The sequence below is a fragment of the Stigmatopora argus genome, chromosome 1 (assembly GCF_051989625.1).
Source record: "Stigmatopora argus isolate UIUO_Sarg chromosome 1, RoL_Sarg_1.0, whole genome shotgun sequence".
In the NCBI taxonomy this organism is placed as follows: Eukaryota; Metazoa; Chordata; class Actinopteri; order Syngnathiformes; family Syngnathidae; genus Stigmatopora; species Stigmatopora argus.
This window is the reverse complement of record NC_135387.1, coordinates 12,356,930-12,380,260: the sequence shown is the minus strand read 5'-3', so window position 1 is coordinate 12,380,260 and position 23,331 is coordinate 12,356,930. Positions and strand designations below refer to the sequence as shown.

The window sequence follows — 23,331 nt, the reverse complement described above, 5'->3', positions numbered from 1 at the left end:
ATTACATCTTAATCCATTCATGCTGTGTGTGTGTGTTGTTTCTATCCAGATTTTCAATTGAAACATTTTTCACCATAGCATGTAAAGGAGAGATAATTTGTTGAACTCAGCAAGAAGGGAAATGGATTAATAATGTGCAAAAGAAATGGATTTTAATGTTTAATCATCTTCAGCAAGATTATTGAAAAAGTCATAACTGCGGAGTCTGAGAAGGTTTAGTAGGCCAATCTCTCACTGTCAGTGTCTTATTCTTGTGTGCGTCCTTCATGTTTGAAATGGGAAGAACGTTACATGTATCTTTCTTTATGTTCAGATGCAGATTTTTTAAATATTTCTTTAGCAACTACAGGAGATCATAAATATTGCAGTAAAAATCCCATACATGATTTGTTTTGTAATCATGTTCATCCTGCCCTCTATTGTCTTGCTATCAGCCATGTAACAGGCTTTTGGGCAAGGTCTCTTGTACAATAAAATGGTTTATGTATCCATTATTGGGTGTAATGTGTCTTATTCTGGCCAAAGATCATGGCAATATTTGGATCCTGCCGTGACATTTAACCGGCAATTAACTGTGCCATTTCTTTTCTCGCCGCTGCCACATTCCCTTCTGGCTCATTGTCTGCTTCACTCACACTCCTTATTCAAGGTGGGTTCTCCCCGTACTCCCTCCCTACAGCTACACCCCCTCAGAGTCGACCTCCTCATCATCATCATCATCTTCATCCTCACGCCTCGCTGCTCCACTTGACGGTCGCCTCCTTTTTTTTTTTTTGGTTTGAATTTCTACCCAAGCACACTCCCTCCGTCTTGAGTGCAGGGTGACGATAGCTAATTATAAAATCAATGATGCCGGGCTGCCTAGTTTACAGCCCCCTCTAAAACCTTAACTGGGAAATCACTGTGGGATTGATGACTCCCTCACTCTTTATCTCTTTTAATTAGAAATGTAAAAGATATGAAAGAGCCAGAGGCCAGAACACATCTCCGAGTTTTTTATGACGCTGCCTCCTCCTGCCAAAATCACCTCTTCCCGCTACCTGTGCCTTGTTTATTTCCTCTCCCTTCATTTTCCTCCCTGCTGGCACACCCTCCATCCTCAGTTTCGTCACCGCCCGCTTTTCCATCACTTGTTCCATTACCCTTCCTTTAAGACGGCCGGCGCTCACACACACATACGCGAGGGGAGGCGTTAAATTTACGGTCTTTGCACTTGAGAACGTTCCTCACCTTCCCCTCACCTCGCCTCACTTTTCCCTTGACTGAGCCGCAACCCTCGGCGCCTTCGTCGTACGTGTAACAAATGAGGAGCACGTCCTTTCTGTCTGCTCTGACCCAAGCGGGAGCTGTAAAATGATGTCGCGTCACACGTAACGACCCCCGCTGCCAGCTGAGTGCAGCCGACATACTGCGGGACTCACGCATCTCTGTCTTGTGCGTGGCCTCGGTTGGGTCTCGGCGTCACGTCGAGCCACGCTCCGCCGGGAATTGTATCGGTGTCAGGGGTCAAAACATTCCTCTCGCAATACTTGGGTTCATTGAGCTTTATCAGCCAACCACTTCCCTGATGTGGCTATTGTATTCTTACAGCTCATCCCAAGCCAAGCCAATTGTGATCCGGTTTGGAAAAAAAAAATGTTCGACTAAGTGAGCTCTGAAAGGATTTACTCAAGTGCACTTTATTTTGTTTTGTTGCGACAGTAACCACAAATCCATAAATTCAAGTCTCATCAATCCGAGTAGTCAAATTGAGTGGAAATTGCAAAAACAAACCAGTTTCCTCCAAAATAACTAACGTAAAAACAACTAGTAACGTTCACCAGCGTTGAAGATTAACAACTAGTCCTACAAAATGTCAATGAATGATCACTGCCGACCTTCCCAATTCAAATGGATTGGGGTTCTTTTGCCATCAATAGCAGTCAATGAGTTAATATCATCACCTGACCCAATAATGATTTCAATATTTGACCTACATCCCAAAATACCCGAGCTCTTTGCCCTTCAAAGTCAAACGTCCATCATTTTCTTCTCAACATAATCAACTATGGCCGAGCTGGGACGACGTGTGTGCCTTTTTAAAGGCTGCCCCCCAACCCCCAGGTTACCATGGCAACCCCCTTACAGCGCCTCAGTATATGAGGCCATTTGATTGTTCCTTGTAAAATAGTGTATAATGTATGAGCCTTATTTTAATTTGAGTCTGGCATTATTGATCTGTCTTTAATGATAGTTAATTAAAAACAATCATATAATTGATAGAATCTCGTCTCTGTTTATCACCTTGCTCCTATCTATTAATAAAATCAAGGTGAGGCGTTTGTATCTAAATGGCAGAGTGGGGCGGGGGTGGGGGTTCAAAATAAAAAAAGATGTTTACTATGAGTATAGCTGCTCCGCTCCTCGCAGAATTTATGAGAATATCAAAATAAGCGGATCTGATCAGCTGAGGTATGTGTTGTAAACTTTGTGCTAAAGACATAAATCGCCATTATTGACGTGACATTTACACAAGCCATCACAAAGGCTTCTTTTATTCATTTGCTTGTTTCTGACGTGCTTTGGACAAACATTTAAAAGGTGCTATTGTGACAAACGCGAGACTGTTTAACTTTAAGGCCCTGATGTCCTATAATTTGTCACAGATTGGGTGTCAGATCTCCGAGGACTCTGCTATCTTATCTCATAAAAACAAACAAGACGCTGTCTTCTAAAGATTGAGTATCGCTCAGGCATCTGCGGCCTCCAAAATCAATAAAATTTGGGACGTTTCCCGGCAGAGGCTTGACTATGCCGATTTACAATTGACTTCCTGGACTATATATCTCCTCATACATACACATATCGCCCCTTTTATTTGCACATTTGACCTTATCCACAAGTGTCGCCTATGCTGTGATGCACACCTATTCCAAGAGCTTCTCTATTGCATGTTGTCCTTAAGTTGGGGTCATAAATCAGCAAAGACAAGTTTAGCTCACAGCTAGTAGAGCACTCCATCTTTGCGACAAAACTCGAGCCCGAGCAAACGTGAGGAAAGCTGCGAGCGAGCCCCATTAATGCTGGCAGCTGCCTTCCTTCCAAGTGCTAGCCGAACAAGCGTTAAGAGCAGAGCTTTATCTGATGTCCTTGTTCACCGGGAGCCTGTGATTTATGACCCACTGCACCCACTTCCCCATATGACCTTAGCACCCATGCAGCTTTTTCTCTCTCTCTATCCTCCAAGAGCCAAATGCTTGAGTCGCAGTGCACGACTTCCCTCTAGTGGTGAAGGTTGCTCGAGTGGAGATGTTTTTGTAGACAAATGTGGACAATGCATTCACAACTGCGAGCACGGGCTCTTAAACATTTTAACTCTCTCGTACACAAATTTCGACTTTCTATCCTCAGGGGGTACCCATTTTTCTCGTTGGCTACCATGGACAGCTCCAGACCCCTAATCTATTTTAGCTGGGATTGGCGAATTAATGCTCGTTCGTTCAATACTCCCAGTCAAAATGGATTGGACGTCTAGCACTGCCAATGGCACTGAAAGATGTACTGTTACGGTCAGTCCTCCCTCCTAGTTTAAACAAATCGGATGTCGATCTGCATCAATGATTTTTAAATACTGGGAAAGGGGGAGGGGAATCTATTTTAGAGTGTTACTTGAGACTGTAACTAAAGTGCATTGTAGTACTATACCTAATGCAGCTTTTCATAATATTGTATAAATGTATTTATAATTATATAAAAGTCATATATAGACATGCAATAATGTCTAATAACTTTGAGGAAAAACTAGTTTTGTTATAATTGCTTATAGCTCCCGATGGTGCAGTGGTTCTTTCATCTGACTTCAGTGTGGGCAGCGTGGGATCAATTCCCACTTGATTGACTGACGACCAATCTAGGCTGCAGTTCCTCTTTTTCTTGAAGTCAGCTGTGTTGGCTACTGCACCCCTCGATCTTGACAAGGATGAGCAGCGTTTAAAATCAGATGAGATGATAACTGATATTTAACTTTTATTGAATGACCAAAAATAGGCAGTTCTCCAATAAAGTGTTAAATGCCTTATGTGCCAACATTTCAATTGCTGTCCACTATACTGACCACTGCCCAAGGGGTCTATTACTACTACTAGGCCTATTACCGCAGCTCAAGTTAAAGTAACAATTACAGACTCTTAAAAGTTCAAACTAGTTCCGGATACTTGGCTCAACCAATAAAACTGCAGAAAATAGTTCTCCCTTTTATAGACTTTTGACCATGATGATTGATGACATGCGCATCTGGGTGAAAGACAAAGTACACCACTAGTAAACAAGCACTAAGATTAGACCAAAGCAGAGCAATTGGGAAAATACCGTATCAGAAATTGCTTGATTGATGATTTTTGTCATTTCCTCTACTGCTGCAATTCGACTGTATGACATGTCAGCCAAAAATGAAGTTACCCGAGGGAGGGAAAATACTTCCAGGTGGAAAACAAACATTGACGCCACTCAAGGGTCATGGGATGCTTGATCTTTTTGCGTTTGGGTAGCATTTCTGCATCAGCCGATGTTGGACTTTCAAACTTTACATTTACATATCGACTCATTCGCTCCCATTGACCTTGATACACCGATCTATTGTAGGAGGAAGAATTGGGAGGAATCATTCACTGCTAGCCCATCCCTGTTAATAGATCTATCGTCGTCAATGGCACTGAGCTGTAATCGTTCACTGCCAGTGCCAGCTAAGTATATATTTGACGTCTATTGCCGTCATTGACAGGGAATAAGTTAAACAGTCAAACGAAAGTTGCCCACAAATCTCACAAAAGTAGTTTATTGTGCCTCTTAATGTTTATATGGCTTTTCTTTGTATAACAAGAGTTGACATAAACAATGGGTACACAACACATTGGTCATGTTGAAAAAGTCGAACAATAAAAACAGCGTCGTCACAAATGTTTTGCCTGCTTTAACATGATATTGACCTGATAACAGACCAGCAGAGCAGAGTCATCACACCAAGACGCTTGAGTGTGTGACAGCACCTTAACAGCGGGCATCCTATGGCTGAAAACACGCTTAATGCTCAGTCGGCACAAAGTCATTGTTCTCAGCCAGGGTACATTTTGAGTTGACGTGAATTTTTATTAGGTGATACTCCTGACTGGAATTGACACAAGTTATGATGGCGAGATTAGCCCTCCTTTTTTTCATAACTATCAGACATCTATCGCCATCAATGGTAGTGAATGAGCTCATGTGTACCACAATGGCTATTTTCATAGTTTTTCAAATCTTGAGAAAAATAACATTCATCTTAACAAATAAAAAATGGGAAACATAATGTTTTGTGCCATTATAAATGATCCAGATGAAGAGATTTGATTTGATTTTTTCAATGTGGTACGTTCTGTAAAAAGTTTAAGAACTACTATCTTGTACATTCGACATGCGACGAGCAAAAGTCAGTGGATATTAATATATAATTCTATATTCCACATTTTTGAGTCATTTCCAGCTCCACTAAAAATTCACCTTGACTCAAAATTTGGCTTGGGCACCAATAATTTTGGGCAGTACTGCGCGCACATTCACGCACAACTGAAAATGAGGAGGCCTGCCCACATTCACTTTATGGGCTCTCTCGTCGCTACAGTTCATATTGCTTGAAAGAGAAGAAGAAACTTTAAATTCTGTATATCTGCTGCTTTTCCCACCACTGCTTGCCAAAAACGGGACATTTTGGCAATGGAATATAGAAAATCATACATAAGAAGACATCTTTCTACACATTAAAGAGAAGTGAAGATATACACAAGAAATAATGACCTAATGATGGCTTTTTGGGATGAGAAGGCAGCGTGTAGCACAGATGCCAGCCTGAGTGGAGGCCAGGCCAAGATCGAGCTAAAAGGAAGTCACGCCGGCATCCACACTCCCTGCTTGGACTTCTATGTACACGCAGATTGGGGTTCAGCTAATCAAATGGGGGTCAAGAATACACACATAAATATTGCCTGTTTCTAGTGCCTGCAAGCAGCCTAGCGTTTGGTCCTCACCGAAAAGCCCTGAGTCTTATTCCGAAATGTCTTCCATAATAATTTTTCTACTTTCGGTTTGCATACAAGTATTTTTTGTTTGTTTGTCTCTTCCTCCGCACGTTTGCGTATGTCCACTGACATCATGAGAAAGAGCTCTGAGCTCGATTGTATTGCCGGTTGAACATGCCAATGCATTTGTCTTGTACAAAAGTGCTACATTTACGATCAAGTGTAAATCTGCTGTAGTCAAGAGTGTTTCTGAATTATGGCGCGAGTAGTCAAACGCCTCCCACCCAAGCCCAGTAAAAATCGGAACTTTTCCCAACTTTGGCACAACATTGAATTCAAAAGAGAATGCTGCCAATTCCTCTGACAACACAGATGTGATTATTCACCGCAACTTGACAACAGTCTTCACGGTTTGATTAGTACTGTTGTCCACAGTGAGTCCCCCTCCCCGCTATGAGGGGTGAAAAAAAATACCAAAAAAAAGCTTGTTGAACTGTTACGGAAGACCCAGCCTGCATTCTACTTTCCCTCTGAATATCCTCTGAGGAAAGCTCTTCAAAAGAAACAATAAGTCATACATAGATATAAAACAAGGGGGGAAAAGACAAAAACTATAATAGTAAATATATATAAGCATAGGTATGGACTTCTGAAAATTGAGAAAAAGAGGAAAAACAATAGTCAACAGCAATAAGCACAAAAACAAAGATGAACATGTACTGTGATTTGGTTTATCCTTGTTCTCATTTTGTTTTGCAAAATGTGCTTTTAGTCTTCAAGCGACAAAACTGGAGACAAGGGAGCACGCATCACTTGTTTTTGCCACGTGACATCCTGCCTCGCCTTGACACTGGTTTGCGTGTGTCTCTTTACTGTCGTGTCTCCTTTGCTTGATTTGTCTGGAGTTCATTTGTCGCTGAGCATGTGGGCCACAATTTAATGTGTCTGAACTCATAAGGCTCCACTGTGGAGGACACCAGGATGGCGAGAAGGCCAGCTTTTTATTGAGATGGGAGATGGAGTGAGGTTATCAGTGTGTGTGTGTGCGTGTGTCAGTTTGTGTCATCAATCAGTGCGTGTGTACGAAAGGGGCCGTTTACTGAGCCCTCCCTACAAGGCCTTTCCTGCCGCCGTCTAAATCGATGGCATCCAGAGCCCCCCATTGCTCCCCATCGCTGTCCGAGCCCCTGTCTCGCTCTTCGTCGGCCGCGTCGTCTTCGTCGTCGTCGTCCTCCTCTTCCGGCGACGGCTCGCTGCCGTTCTCCGTGGTCCAGCTGTCATCCTCGTCTTCCACCTCCTGCTTCAGCACCAGAGTGGGGGGCTGCGGTGGAGGCGGCGGCGGCGGGGGGCTATCATTGCGCTCCGTTTGGTCCTCGAAAGCCTCAGGGTTTTCCAGCATCTCCCTGATCAGAGGAGGCATCGGGCCTGGGATTTCCATCTTCAAAGTGATGGCTCTCTCTGCTCCTGGGGGGTGGAGGGGGGGATGATTTTAGGTCAGTGTGTGGCTAATTCAAGTCAAACAGGAGATCTCGATTTAGCTAGTCAATGTACAGAGATGTTCAGTATGAACATAAAATCTCAATTCATTATATGCTAGCCAATTTTCTTCTCACCTGCTCGGAAAAATGAAGTAAGAATTTAATGCCATGAAAGGAAGGAATTATCGCATGAGGTTTAACTACTTTTTTAAAGGGTTTCCACTAGAGTTGAGGTGACAAAAAGCTGTGTGACAACTAAGAGAGTCCATAGACGCAATTATTTTTTGAGGAAAGAACCCTCAGGGAGTGAAACGTGTTCTCTGAGTATGTAATTGTAGTATTAGTTTTAGGTTCTTGTATGACTCTTGAGTTAAAAATGGTCAAATCTTATCTTTTCTACAGATTAAAAAAACATTCCCATCTGTTCTGTCCTCACCACTGAATTAAAACATATGGTGCATATGGGTTATTTTCTTTTTTGTTGTGACAAGTAAAACAATTCCATCAGAATGACAAATTGTGATTACCCTTAGTGCTGATGCCTCTGAGGTCCGTAATCTTCATGAGCATGCGAGGGAACATGTGAGGCTTGTCGGGGCGACGGCGGCGAGCATAAATCTTTAAAGCCTCTAGCAGAGGTTCTTGTAACTTATCCACTTTTTGAGGCTCCTCCAGATCCATACGATCTGAAGAACAACAGAGCGCACCCATTGATGTATTAATTCTTCTGTTTATGTTATCAATTGAGAAATCCTGCGACTGTACCTCCACAGATGAGGCAGATGGCGCTAAGGAGGCCAGTTTCGGTGTCGTCCATCTCCAGAGGCAAAAGCTGCCCAGCAAAGGCAAACACCAGGTCTGTCAGCGGTCCAAAACCGGCGTTGTGCATTTGAGTCCGGTTCAAGGTCAGGCCATCGGAGAAGGTCATTGTATCCTGATCTGGAGTGTAGCGTGTGCAGATCCTGAGCATCTGTGGCCGGCGGAGAGGAGCACTTGTTTATTATTAAATTTCAACAAATAATGGCCGAGAGATAATTATGACACGCTATAAGTGCCTGACCAATCACAGAACCAAAACACAGCAAGGTCAGTGCAGGACAAAACAGTCCTCTTGCGTTACCAACTACGTCCAGCAGGGACCAGTATTTCTTCAAATCTAGTCAAATCATTTGAAAAAAAATCACTTTCTCTGGTGGGAGTTGAACTCACCAGAATGTCCAAGCAAGCAGATTTAAGAAGGGTTATCTGGTCAGCGATGGTGAGGGTGGTGAACCCTGGTAACCGTTTGGCGAATTCCACAATCTTGATGATGCATTTGGTGGAGAGCTCGCTGAACTTGTCCCAAAGACCCAGATCTAGCTGAACGCGGTGGTCCGAGCTGGAGTTCTGAACACATACACATACACACAGAAGCACAGACAGATGAGCGTGTCGCCCGCGGAGGCGGCGGGCAACCCTGTTTGCATCGAGCGCGTTTCCGAGCCCTCGCAAGCCATTTACATTTTACATCCATCAAGGGGCAGAAATCTATTTACATGTTGCATCAATCATCGGGAGGCCTCGCAGATGGCTAAACAGGGAAGTGAATTAGTTAAGCCACCACCACCATGGAAAAGCTAGGGTGAATGTATCCCTTTAAATGCAACTTATGTTACCACATACACTGGAAGAAGAAAAGAAAAAAAGGAAGATGGGGGATACATTTCTGTGTGACTTACAGTGGTGTATTTGCCCAGTTGACCAAGTGAAGGGAAGGTTTCTTGATGAGCTTTGCTGACTTTATTGACCAACTCCTCCAGCTCTCCACTGAGCTCGTAGCTCTCTGGGAGCACCACCTCCTCCTTCACGTCTTTCTTCTTCTTGTTTCTGTCATTGCGGACCGCTAAATGAGAACAAAAATGCAAGAAAAAAAGAGAAGACATCATTATTTTCGTGCAAGCACCAAAGAGAATGCTCTCTTGTGATCTCATGTGACAACACTCACGCTCTTTGTTGTTTTTACTGGCGTCATGGCCATGGAAACCAGAAGCGACTAACAACCAAGGTTGCCCTTAACAGTATTAACATATTTCCTTTAGTACCGCTTTTTCACCGGCTATCTCCGCTTTATCACCACTCTTTTCCTCGTCCATCTCTCTATCAACTTGATAGGCGAGTCTTCTCTCTCCCTCCTCCCATTCTTTCCTTCCTCTCAGGATATCCAGTAATAGCAGAGACACAATGTGATCCTAGCCTTAACATACATCCCGCGCAAAACATTACACCCACGTGCATGTCCCTGGGGCTGCGTGCATGGCGACAAACGGACATCCACCTGACTTCTGGAAAGGGCAACTGTGAATTCAGCCACTGTATTGGGAATTTAGAATGCTTATGTTACAAGAAGACTTAAAAGAATGGAATAGCTGGTGCAATTTATATTAAGGTGCGACTTAATAATCCAGAAAATATGGTGTGCGTGTATAAATCACATCTTATCGCACCTGCTCTTATATAATCATCACCAGCTTCCAGCTTCAGATTTTTAATAATACACTGTAAGAAAAAGTCCAGGCAAAATCTCCTGACTGAAATATCACCACTAAAGCGGCTGTGGGAAGTAAGTGAATATTTTATATTGGTATAGTTGTGAAATAGCAAAGCAGGGTGTCATTGAAGAAAGATTGTCGCTGTGCAAGTCTCTGCGATGTGTCAATGTCACCACATGCCTTCCGAATGCTTCCGACTTCCTGCTGACACACCTACTCTGCAGACGGCCAATCAGAGCGGAGTCTATTCAATTTAGATCCAGTCAGCTACAAAGTCATAAGAAACGGCACTAAAATTACCAACAAAATTCGCATGAAAAATGACATTCAAGGAACTTTTAAACCGGATTGCGTTTTCACAACACATTTCTTCGAAGGTTATAAAAAAATAAAAAAATATTTTAGTGCCACATACGTCATCTCGATGTTAAATTGATTAATAGCAAGTTTTATTTTAAACACCGTACGTCAACTCCGATTGAACCTTTCTGCCTAAACCACTATTTAAAGTTTATACATGATGATCCAAACTATATTGAAAGGCACAGAGAAGTGATTTCAAATTTCCCTCCCTCATCGGGAGTCAAATGGTAAACTGCTGATGTGATGGTGGGTCGGTTCACAAAGGAAAACTGCAGCACTCACCTTCCTTGGACATGCCGACCTCGAAGCACTTCTGCAGCCTGCAATACTGGCAGCGGTTGCGCGTGACCTTGTTAATCTGACAATTCTTGTCTCGGTGGCAGGTGTACACCATGTTCTTCTGGATACTGCGACGGAAGAAACCCTGAAGCGCCGAGAAGCGCAGAGCGAGACAAAAGGGGAGAGGGCAAGAAACACGTTCCTCGTTATCGTCGAGCCATCAAATTATGTGACATTTTAATTGCAAGGCAGCTTTTCCTTTGAGACTCTATTTTTAAACTTCACAGTTCTGCGCCTTCTTTCTTGGCAATTTAATTTGCTCAGGTAATGAAATCCAAAGCAATTTTCCAAACGCTTTGAGAACAGAGTCGTGTTACTACGGCGGGATCTTCTCACCTTGCAACCCTCACAAGAGCTGACCCCATAGTGATACCCCGAGGACTTGTCCTGGCACACAAAGCATGGCTTGTAGACACGAGGTGGGGGAGGTGGAGATGGAGAACTGGGTACCATCTCCTCCGAGCTGGTGCTCTGGGTCTCCACCGCTATAGAAGGGGGGATAAAGAAAAAGAGCGCATGAGCACTTGATATGTCACAAATCGTTGTCCTACGGCGATGGTGTATGCACCGAGGATGTCGACTGTGTAGAATTGCTTTCAAGGATGAAATGACAGCCGGTGGCATTTCACTTCCCGCTGATTGATTTGTTTTGATTTGTGGAGCCAGCAACAGATGCTGAGATATATAGATATGTTGTGTTGAAAATACAGAAATCAACCATTTTTAAATAAAGGTTCATTAAAAAAATAAGAAAACTAAATTTGTTTGCAATGTGTACGCAAGGTGAGAAGCTCTATAATGCCAAATTGAATTTCATCTGGAGCCAAACTGCACTTTCAATTGGACAGCAGGTCAAAGTGGCCATGATTTTTTTTTAATGCATCAATAGAAGAGGTGCAACAATTTATCAAAAAATGGTCAGTTAGCAAATCAATTCATCACTACTATTGATGATCAGTGACAGCTGGGATTGGCTCCAGCACCCCCACAACCCTAAAGAGGATAAAGCGGTTCAGAAAAGGAGATGAGAGATGAGAATTCATTATTCAAAGACAGAAATCCTTTGGAATTTCTGCTTCTCAAATTTCTCAGATTCATTTGTACTTGAAAGCTGACTGTTTATATTTGCATTGAATCAAAAGATGAATTTTCCCAACTTCTGCTTTTATTTTAGAAACAAACGATAAACATTCTCTTGCAATTGGCTGGCAACCAGTTCGGGATGTAACCGGCCTCCTGCCATATAGATAATTAGGATAGACTCCAGCAACCCCTCGACTCTCAGGAGGATAAGCAGTACAGAAGATGAAGGAATGATCAATATTTTTCTTCATACCTACATACATCTATGTACTCATCTAACAGTTCAAACCTGAAAATGAATCACAATATATATATATATATATATATATATATATATATATATATATATATATATATATATATATATATATATACTGGGAGAGAGATTAATTATGTATAACCTGCATGCACCAGCCTCAGCTTTTGGGAGCCTATCACATGATTGTGTGTGTTAATGCTTGACAGTTGAGACCAAACAGTTTTATTTTTTTTGCCGTTGAGTGACAGCTCCCTGATAAGACCAGGTGACACAACAAGTCGGAACTGGCAACTCATCATTCTACAGTCTGACTTTTTTCATGTAGACATCCAAATAGAACTGTCCCAACTAGCTGACGTTGTCAATGACGTAAATGCGTTGACTGGCACAACATACCGTTGGTGATTGATAGCGTGAATACATGGCACCATCGAGTTAGTTGAAAACTGGTTAAAATGGCGAGGCTCAAATTACCATTGTTTCGGCCGAGGAAGAGGACAGCGGCACAATTAAAATGCAGATATCTTAGGATCATTCCATGGCAGTGTTTCACCCAGGTACTAAAGCATCTATTGTTTGAGCAAACGTAACCCCAGCACCCCAAATGTGACCTCAAGTCATTGAATGTATTTGTTATACTCTATGACTCATACTATTGAGCGGGCACGACTTACAGCACACGCATCTCAATTCCCTTGACAACGTGCTAACACACATGTAGTACCCGCCAGGCCTTCTTCACACATGCACTCAGTTCAACTTTCCCCATTAGTCACCCTTAAACTTCAACCCCCCCTTAAACTTGGTATCCCGCCACCCCCTGACACACAAACCCTATTTTTCTCTTGTTTCCTGGCCCTAAATTCCTCAGCGCAGCCCTGCCAGGTTTTAATAGAGGCCTGTGCTCGTAAGGCAGCCTATAAAGGCGATCCCATAGCCTGGCTGGAGGCCCCGGCCGGGCTGGCCTTCACTTTATTGGGACTCGGTCACCTTGGGCAGCTATTCACACTCACACCAGCTGGAGCTCCCCGCCTGTAAAAAAAAGGCAATCATAAAATAAAAACAGGGAGGCTCTAAAATGTGAACTTTTACTAAACCAACCTTCCCCCAATGCCCTCAATGGAAAGCACAGAGGGCTAGCCTAAACTTAACCTACAACCCAACCCCCCCCAACCCTGGCCTTCCCCCTCTCTCACACCCATGGCAGCCGCGAGAACCGCCGACTGGACTTTTACAAGGGAAGGAAGACTTCAAAAAGAAGAAAGAGGGACATAAATGGAGGGATTTGATTGGGACAAGAGAAAATGGCAGGGAGAGAAAGGTGGAGTAGTGGACAAAATGAAGGAAAGTCTTGTACAAGACCAAAGTGACCACTACCACCACTTGTGTTGCGGCTAACGGCGAGCTCATTGATGACTCTAACAGAAAAATGTTGTGCATTTTTCATCTTGTCGACTGCTCCTCGAGCATCTGTTATTGATATAAATTGGAAGGTTCACATTGAACTTTGAGGAATTCACTTGTAATTTTGTCCCTCAAAGCCTAAGTTTGCTGGAGGTAAAAGTATTTTTCGTTGCCGTTTCTTTTTACAGCAACCTCAAAGCCAAATGTTCAACAGTTGCTGGCAGCCTCCAGTAGGTTCTACTGTCAGAAAGAAGCGGGGGTCAAGTAAAGAGCAATGCCGTCAACCTTTGTGTTTACGCAATAATAACAGCAGCCAATGAAGGCTCCTGGGTGAGTGCTGACAAGGCAGAAAAAGAGACCAGCCGAATGTGGTGAAACACACGGTGGCTGACGTCACCGTCCTGGAGCGAGTTTTCAAAGCAACTAGTGGGAGACGCTGTCTCCTATCCAGTTGGCCACTCGCAGACTGTTCGCAAGCCTCATGCGGTTGGAGTCGGGCAAGTCATCCGTGAGCACTTAGCCCGAGGCACCACAGTAAGAGGAGCCCTGGCTCTGGCAGCTGCCGTGAGCCCCTTTCGCCGCTTTCCTCAACTCAGCTCATTGCTGTTTAGAAAACAAAGGCCTGTGAAATGAGAGGCCCACCTTATCAGCGTTCCGAGGCCCAGGGCAGCATTTGCATGACAATCCCCCCATCGGAGGCCTGTGAGCTGATGATGGATGGATGAGATGAGAGGATGAGAGGTAGGATAGGTGGGTGGCTTCTGTTGTTTGAGAAGGGAACTCGGAATGGAGGGGGGGTTGACTTATCTATCGCCCGTGCTGGTTTCCTGCCAGGTATCAACTTGCTAATCCTTTCTCTCATTGCGACCCAGCTGCAGCGGCCGGGCATAATGCCTGCACGCACAATCCGATACTGCAAACACTAGGAACAAACTAACAAACGACATTTAACCTGGGCTACATAGCACTTAAGTGCTACAGACTGGGTAGGACTGTGTGGGATCATTAGCCTCATTAAGAGGGAATATTAAGGGACAGAAATAGCATGGCATCTCAAGGTGATTATTTTCAATTCTGGGTCACGTCAGTCGCTCTACTTTAAGTTAACCATATACAATATATCCAAAAGGAACGTCACGATTAATCAACTATCAAATTCATCGACGACTATGTTGACCAAAAAGAACATCCAAGTACTCTTTTCATGATCTGTTGGATGTCATTGATGGCAGTAGAGAGCCAATACATTTGGACTGGGAGTTCATTCGAATGCTGCCACACTTTCCCAGATCAAAAGGATTGGATGCCAATCGCTCCCGATGGCAGTGAATGAGTCAAAAACTGAATTTTATGTTCACTTGAGTTATCTTTGTGTTGTGTTTTTCTTTTTAAACTAAATTAAAAGTAATCTATTTTTTAATCAAACAAAAAGAAAAAAATGGATACATCATTTTGAACCCCAAATTAAAAAATATTTTTCAATTCTTTTTTTACTTTTCTAAGACAAAAATACAGGGAAAACAACTATTTTCTTTTCATTCTATTAATTCTGAATGTTTGTAAAAATGAATCAAATAATGAAAACACAGGAAAATAATACTACAATAAAAAGCCTGATTTATCTAGCCAATTAGTAGACTGATGGTGATTTTTTTTAATGAAACAAAAGTAAAAAACAGTAAATATATAACTTTTAAACCTATAATTAAAAAATGTATCTTTAATATGTTTAATGCGTTATTTTTTAACTTTTCTATTACAGAAATAAAGAGAAAATTATTTTCTTTTATTTATTCAATGTTGAATGTTATTTTTTACAATAATGTATTAAATTATTTTTTTTAAAGGCCAAAAATAAGAGCAATAAAAAACATTTATTTAACCGATTAGTGGCGATAACAATTGGCATTAAGCTCACTATCAAACAGCAGCATGAAACAGTTAGCAGCATGCAGTAAAGGAGCGTGTGGCGTTACTGGAAACACTGAAGGCGACTGTTGTTCACTAAACTAGAAATGAGAGTGTTCCTCATGTATGTGAGCAAAGGCATGACGACGCGGCTCGTGCTTGCTCTTGCAACACCTCGCTTTTTACTGCGCAGCATATGACAGCCTGGCAGCGGAACAAGTGCTCTTTCACAATAGATCTTGTCTACGTGACTTGTTGGTGAGAGCACATTTTCGATGGGATATTTGCTTAATAAGTGCAACGGCGGCACATTACGGAAGCCGCACGGCATGAGAACAATATTCTGTATAGTGTGCGAGAGATTGGCACGGCCCTGTTTGTAGGTATTCCACTCGTTTATGTGAGCAAGGCACGCTCATAGCCGCCTCAACGTTTGATTTGTAAAGGGCAGCCTGTTCCTAACAGCCTAGCAGTGTTTGAGGGGCTCATTATGTTCATGTTTTTGCTCTTCGTGTGACTGCGAGCGTGGGCATGTGGAGCCTTTGTCTCCATCTTTACCTTCATTAAACAGGCTGCAAAGCTTGCGTGTTCCTGACGCAGTTTGCCGAGCGGTAAAAGAGAGCGCGAGCTTCACAGGCGGCGCGTGAGAACGGGCCACAAAATAGGACCCTCTGTTTAAAAAGGGCTTTTTCACTGGCCGGGCAAAAGCGGCAGAAGGGGAGCAGATTGAGAAGGGGGAAGGTTAAACAGTGGGTTGGAGAACTTGCCGGCCCCTTTCTATGTGCCATGGCGCTCTACCTCGGGCCAGCAGCAGAGCTGCTGAGGACTTTTAATTTTTAAAAAAAGAGGAAAAGAAAGTACCACACCCTTGTCGTACTGCCACTTTCCTCTTTGTCTCTACCCACGTCTTCCTGCCATCCCTCTGAGGCCTTTGCTGCAAGGTCCCACACACATCACACTCATTTCCTTCCCCTTTTTTTGGAACCGTTTTTTCCTGAGGATCTCCGTCACTGCTTTTGTAGCCAGGTCTACGTCCCGCTTACATCTCCCACCGCTCACATTATTCCGCTATTTCGTTCCAACTCTATTTCACACAGCTGAGTCACCAGCGAGCTTTCATGTCAAAAGTCTATCAAAAGTCCATTGTGTGACTTGCACAAGGCTCAAGAACACACACACACACACACACACACACACACACAATGAAACTAGCTCACAATAGGGGAGGAAATAGTTTATGTACTGTAAGGCTGGAGTCAAAAGACTAATCTCATAATTTTATTTTTTTTATTTTTTACCAACCTGTATAATGTTTTACTGTTTTTTGTTGTAATTTTATTATAATTTTATATGACAAAAAAGGTGTAATAATTTTTAAAGTTGGAATTTGCAATACCAAGAGCTATTATTCAGAACAGTATTTTACACTATTTTATTTGTCCATTTAGACTTTAAAGAGCTATTGTATTAAAGATCACACAGAAGGGACATTTAAGCCAGTTATGAAGTTGCCGGACTGAGTCGCCACTTTTTTGGAAATCGAATTTTGGTCTCCATATATATTGCATGTCTGTCACCGTCGCTGGCCCTGAAACATGACAATTTACAGATAACCTTCCTAGTTCAAATGGACTGGACTATAATGGCCAGCGGCCTTAAGAAAACACACACAGCACACCCATCCAGGAATTCACACCAGTCTGTTGGAATCAGCATAAAGTCACGAAACGAAAGAGACAGGCATGATGCAAACATATAATCTGAGAAAAAAATTAGTACAACATTTTAGTGTTTGCTCATAGGTGCCGTGGTGGCTGCAGAGGAAATCTTGGACATTTCAGTCCAAAATAGCGTACAAATCCGCACACAGGCACGATCCCTTGATAAAAATGCACATAAGCAGAACGGAGCGTGGCAGGAGGTGGGATGAGACAGTACCTTTAGGGAGCATTTTTGTAAGCCTAATAAGATAGTTGGCTAAATGGGATTTTGTTATTGGAAAACAATTTCTGGCAAGCGCATCGGTGCTCTTTATTGCTCTTGTAACAGTAAGTTAAAAACGACTTGAGCAATTATGGTACGGGGCGAACAATTTGAAAAAGCAGAATGATCCTGCAGTCAGATTGTGCTTTCAAAACACCCTTTCTTCTTTACGGCACCTCATAAAAGAGCCTTTTGATATCTTCTTGATGGAGTGAGCCAAGCCGACATTTGGCAACAAGCGCCCCCTTTTCCTGTTACACACAGCCCAGTCAAAAACACACGCAAGTTGATTTCCAACGCCAAACGGCCCGTCCCCAGTGAACCTAGTAAAAAGGTTTCCTTCAAATGTCCTTGCACGAAACCTGAGGAAGGAGCCTTCTAAAAAAAGAACAAGGTGGGTAGGGGAGGATTTAGCGGGAAGTTAAATGGAATCAAAGCATTTCAGATAGCGGATTTTGATGGCAGACGTGGGCAAAAGAAAACAGTCAAGTGCAGTTTTGTGGAAAATATGTGGCCCCTCATCCCTGTGGTGAGCTCCAGCTGATTGTTCATCTGCCCACCAGAAGAGAGGGGAGCACAGCTTCACTTCAATGACTGGAGAGTGAACCCGTACCGGGCAATATGGCTCAGCCTTGGGCCATTGATCATGTCAAGAACACAGGAACGAGTGACGGGCGGGCAAGGAAGCCGGCAGCGAGCGGAGGAAGCAGACGGGCGAGACGAGGAGAGAGGAGATTCATCGAGGGAGGCCCGCAGCCTTTGATCCTCGCCTTCTTTCTCGTCCTTACAGACTTCCTCTCACCATCTGTAGCCCTGGCTCTCACCTGCCTCTCTGGCAAGGTCTCCAGAACTCATTCAATGGCTATTGCTTCCTCTTCACAACAATAGAAACCTACAAAAGTAGAAGTAGCACTGCCGTGGCTGCAGCCTCGCTCTGTCAGAGGAAGTGAGGGGAGAGGAGGTTAATGTAAACAACAACAGTAGTACTCACTCCCACTCATTAGGGAAGCGCCAAACACCAAAATGAGCAAATGCAAGACTCAAATGGAACCAGACTGGAGTGTAGGCCATTCCCAATCTGAATCTACATGCACTGGATTCTTTTCTGTTGTAAACAGAGCTTGGGAGTCAAAATTGCTTCTCACTCAATATATGTGACATCTGACTGCTCAATTTCCAACAGGCACACTCCAAACTCGAGGAGAAAGTCAAACCGGTTTCCCTGCAAGACTTTGTATGCATCCAATTTCTGTGCAGCTTCCTTTAAAAGCAGGTCGATCCAAACCGTAGAACAAAAACAAAAAAGCCACCAAGAAGAGACGGTAGCTTTCTGGTGACTGAATGACGACAGTGACTTCTGAAAGGAAGACAGTCCCTGAAACTCTCCTGAAACACCGGCATGAGCTCATCTGAGAAGATACTGTCCTTAGGAGATTTTTGAGACAGAAGTGACAACCTTCACTGTACCCAACACTCAGACAGACACACAACTTCACTGCCATGGTCGAACGTTTGACAACGTAGAAAATTAGCCCCAAAGAAAAGTCTATTTAGTGTGTCTCTGAAGTAAGTGTGTGGTTTTGGTAGTATTCAAGTATGGAGGAAAATCACCACACTCTCAAAGACGCTTGCCTGTGAGAGTGTACCTTGCAGTCATTCAGCATTCTTGAAGAAAGCATAAATCATCCCCAGCAGCGCCTCACAGCTTTGCTGGATGACTTCCTGTCTGTCAGCATAGTGGGCTGCTTCTCTCCGTGTTTTTTGGCATCCACGCTCAAACTTTGGAGCAAGAGTTGACACATCCTGGCCTACAGACAGTAAGGCAACAGTGACGATAAGACGCCTGCACCCAGAGAAGAGCGCCTACTTGCTTGCGAATGTGTCATGTGCGCAAAGTTCGTACTCAGAAACCTGGTTAGTGTCCTGTCGTGCCGAGAAATTAGGAAAGATGTTGAGCAGCGGCTAGAGAAGGAGCCCAATGAAATGACTTGACATATGCACATAACGAGCAAAAGAGAGCAGCACTGGAAAAGCGGCGGTGAAACCAAAGGAAATATAATCACCATGGCAGGGAAAAATCATGCGTCCAAGGTAAATAAATACAAATGGGACTATAAGAGAACCCGAGACTAAAATAAACATGGACGTTTCCACATCTGTGCATGAGGCTATTTGCAGAGTTCACAGTGAGGCAAAAAAATGTGTGGTCCTGGTTCAAAGATACAACAGTAGGTTAGGGAGAAATGTGATGAGTGAGGCTGTACGATGGGAACGTGTTCTCTCGTTTCCCGCTTTGAGCAGAAACACGCATTCATTCCTTGAGATGTGTTTTTAAACTCGTTCTATTACCATCCTCTTAAACCAAAACACTTGAATCATCTTTCTCCATTAAAGCAAATAGAAATGAGGGGTTTTGATGAAGAAGATTTGAATTAATTCAACATTTTGCCCACAATGATGTTATGCTAAAACTCAATTCATTGTGCTACTCCTTCTTTTGGTTTGTTTTGGCAGAATAATGCAGTGATTTCAAGGTGAGTACAGTTCATGACCTTGGCCAAATGTTTGCTCACATTTAGTAAGTATCTCAAGCTATTACTGTATAAAAAGTCAGCTTAGTGTCCCAACATTCACATTTAAAAAGCAACACTAAAAATGGGACTCCAGGCAGTTTTTAAATTTCTCTTCCAAGGTAGTACACCAAATTCTCTAATAGCCTCCACCCATAAGCCTGGACAATAGTTGTACACCATCAGCCGCCCACCACCCCCTGCCAAAAAAACTGCTGCAAAAACACTCCATTCACACAGGGAGGAGGCTCGTCTGGCTCGGGAGGCCCGTCTTGGCCTCGGCTTCTCATAACAGTCAGCCCCTAGCAACGCTGGAGCCAAGCTGTCAGTCAATAAGACGATGATAACAGGGTTGCTCTCTTCACACACGGCTCCCAGGTGTCACACGCATGCTCCCATATAAACTATACACACATCTAACTCCATGTTATGGACTCGCGGTTAGGGGTAAACACACCAATATGCACATGCGCATAGGCTGCCAATTTCCCACGTCTTTGAGCGAGGGATTCTGTTCTCACTAAACAGCAACAATAGCAGCAGCCAGATATGAAGTGTGCAAACTTGTGAAAAGTCCATATTTTTGCACTGCACTGATATGCCAAACTGTTGGCTGGGGGCGTTCACAGTTTCTGCTCAACCGAATTCTGCCTCTTGATTTGGTAGCAAGCTATCGCCACATGCGAAAGAGATTTTCAATATGTGGGACAAGAAGGCACTGCGAGTCAGCGCGACGTGACATATTCAGTCTGCACGCGGTTGATGACTTTTATTTACAGCCGTGCGACTGACGCTGCCGAGGGGGGCTATAAACTGCCATTAGGGCCGCGCCAGATTCCAACACGGGCTTGTGGAATCCAGCCTGGCACATTGACTGTCTCTGGATTGGACGCGGCAGTTTAAGTGCCCAAACAGGCACATAAACACTGCAGTCATTGACATATAGGAGTTCACATATAGACTCCACACACGCAAGCATGGACGGTATCGCCGCCTGTTCCCTGTCTATAAGCAGAATAGCCCATGAAAGTGATTTTGTGGGGAAAGCGAGTGGAAAGACTAAATCCGATTATTTATAGCCTGTGCTCTTTGTCCATATGTGGCATACCTCAGAACAAGTGTGCATCAACTGAGAAGAACTTTTTGTAAATCCTCACTGGACACAATGTAAAAGAAAACTGTTAACTGATGGGTGTACCATCTCTTTGCTCAGTCTCTTTGATCAGCAATATCTATTGAGTAAAAACAGCAGCAGCATACAAAATAAAACGTGTGCCGGTGCCAAGAAACGTGTCTTTTGCTCAATGTCAAATGAAAGAATAATTAAGAATCAGACCTTGGAACATGTCGCTCTAAACGGCACTGAAGTTGTGGGTATAAACTGGTTACATTGCTTGTGCGCTTGCTTTGTTGGAGTGTAATAGTTTACTAAAACAGGTGAGGGGCCGCCCCTCACTTATCCATTGTCACCCAATGACCTTGAAGCAGCTGACTGCTTAACCCTTTTAACTTTAGCACATTCATTGACATGATCTTGAAAGGATCAACAGGGTTTAGGTATATAGTAGCACAAGTCCTCATTAGAACTGTAGGCTTTGTCGCACAAGTCTCCAGCATGCTGCCCCCTCCAATATCCCCCCCACCCCCCTATTCATACCCCCACCCAGCAACACCACCACAAGAAAGATAGCACTATCTATCCTGCGTCCCGACCCCCCGGGCATTCTAATCTTTTAATTGAATCTTTTGTAATTATATTGAAATAACTGCAGACTTCCATCAGTGCTAAATTATCAGGGCCCAAACGTACCAGCGGTCAGGGATGCCGTTAGTTTTCCTGTACTTCTGTACACACATTTCAATCACCTTGTGATTTCACGGCAGAATGATGAATAAGTCGAGTAGAAAATTGGGAGTTAGGCGTGTGTTTTGGTAGGAGAGAAAGATTTCCCCTTCTTGTGACCCTGGAGAACTACTAGGCGTAATTGCTTCATTCTTCTAAGCAAATGAACATTGACAGAGAGGCGATTGGTCTGCTCAGGCTCCCTCAAATGGCTTCCCTCGCAGTTGACTAATCCAGTTCTCATTGACGTATGACTAAATCAGTGTCCATTATCTTTACGTGTAAGGCAGCTCAGATGTAGTAGCAGCCCCGTGGCATAAGGCACTTAAGGCACTTTTCAGTGCGGTGACAAGGCCACCACACATGGAGAAGAACTGACATTGGCCAGGCCGCAGCCCCTGACTAACCTCTGACATTGAGGTCTCACTCTGTTGAACAAAAAAACAGGAAAACTGACCACACACTTTTAAATCCTCCAATTGTTCCTGGGCCGACGGCCAACAGTAGTGACACTTATCACCGCCGGAGATTTACCACCAACACAAAAGGATGCATTCATTTTGTAGCCAGATTTGGAAAGAATGGATGTTCTAATGAGACTTTGTATACTTTCTCTTCCCTCAAACAGCAGCCGTTTTCAAAGAATGAGTTGAAACTGTACCGTTGACGAAGCAAAACAAATGTTTGACCGTTGCCTCATTCTGCGACTCTGAGCAAATCATGTGGTTATTTTGGTGTGCCGTATCACGAGCCCGGCAGGCTTTCGTGCAGTGCAGCTGGACCAGCTATAATGAGATATCACTCTCAAACATCAATTCATCAGACTCATTGAGGAGGACAATGAGGGGCAACTGCTTCGGTAAAGAGAGGCATTATAGCTCCCCGTGTCAGAATAGGGTGGCCTTGTTTACAAAGGTTATTGGGCTTGAAACAGTACACCGCAGCAGCCTCCACTTGGCTCTGCTGTGTTCCACTCCACTCCCTTACCCTCGAGGCAGCTTCTCAGGACTTTTTTTGTACCTCTTTGATTTTCTGGAACAAAGCCTGAAAGAAAAATGTTCTTCTGGAATGCAGAGGTCCACTTTTCAAGCATGTGTATTTGTGTGAATGGGTTTCAAGTAAGGCTGCAGAAGGGGTTATAGATGCCTGATTAAATAAACAATTCTCATCTTGTTATCATCAGGACTCAGCTCACTAAGGAGAGCAAGCCGTGATGGCTGGAGTCCCCCCTGGCCTAGGCCTCCACTGACAGGGCATCTGTCTTCATTAAAGCTGAGCCAGTGTGCATGACAGCCACTGAAACGCTGGTGTCTTCACGATTAATGAAGACAGATGACCCAATAGCCCCCCCTCATCCCAACAACCCCAGGCAGTGAAAAGGAACAAAAAGCAGGAGAATGGCCAAACAGAAATAAATGAAAAATGATCAGAGGCCAATTCTGTTTACCCAACTGTCTCTTCTCCTAGATTTGTTTCCCCTTCACATCGCGCTTCTTGCCCGCTTCACACTTCTCCCAACATATCATAGACACACACACACTTTC

The 23,331-nt window shown here is 43.6% G+C and overlaps 1 protein-coding gene across 6 annotated transcripts in view; it reads right to left on the bottom strand.

Annotated features, from left to right (window-relative positions):
• Positions 1 to 4,797: 4,797 nt before the first annotated feature.
• rarga (retinoic acid receptor gamma a) overlaps positions 4,798 to 23,331 on the bottom strand; it is a 40,848-nt gene continuing 22,314 nt past the window's right edge. For all 6 annotated transcript variants that reach the window (XM_077597470.1, XM_077597477.1, XM_077597461.1 and 3 more), the window contains 7 exons: positions 11,074 to 11,222; positions 10,681 to 10,822; positions 9,226 to 9,389; positions 8,717 to 8,893; positions 8,273 to 8,477; positions 8,035 to 8,193; positions 4,798 to 7,493 (listed from right to left, as the gene is read on the bottom strand). In XM_077597470.1, coding sequence (XP_077453596.1) covers positions 7,126 to 7,493; positions 8,035 to 8,193; positions 8,273 to 8,477; positions 8,717 to 8,893; positions 9,226 to 9,389; positions 10,681 to 10,822; positions 11,074 to 11,222 — 1,364 coding nt within the window. In that variant the 3' untranslated portion in view covers positions 4,798 to 7,125. The remainder of the gene's footprint in view (positions 7,494 to 8,034; positions 8,194 to 8,272; positions 8,478 to 8,716; positions 8,894 to 9,225; positions 9,390 to 10,680; positions 10,823 to 11,073; positions 11,223 to 23,331) is intronic.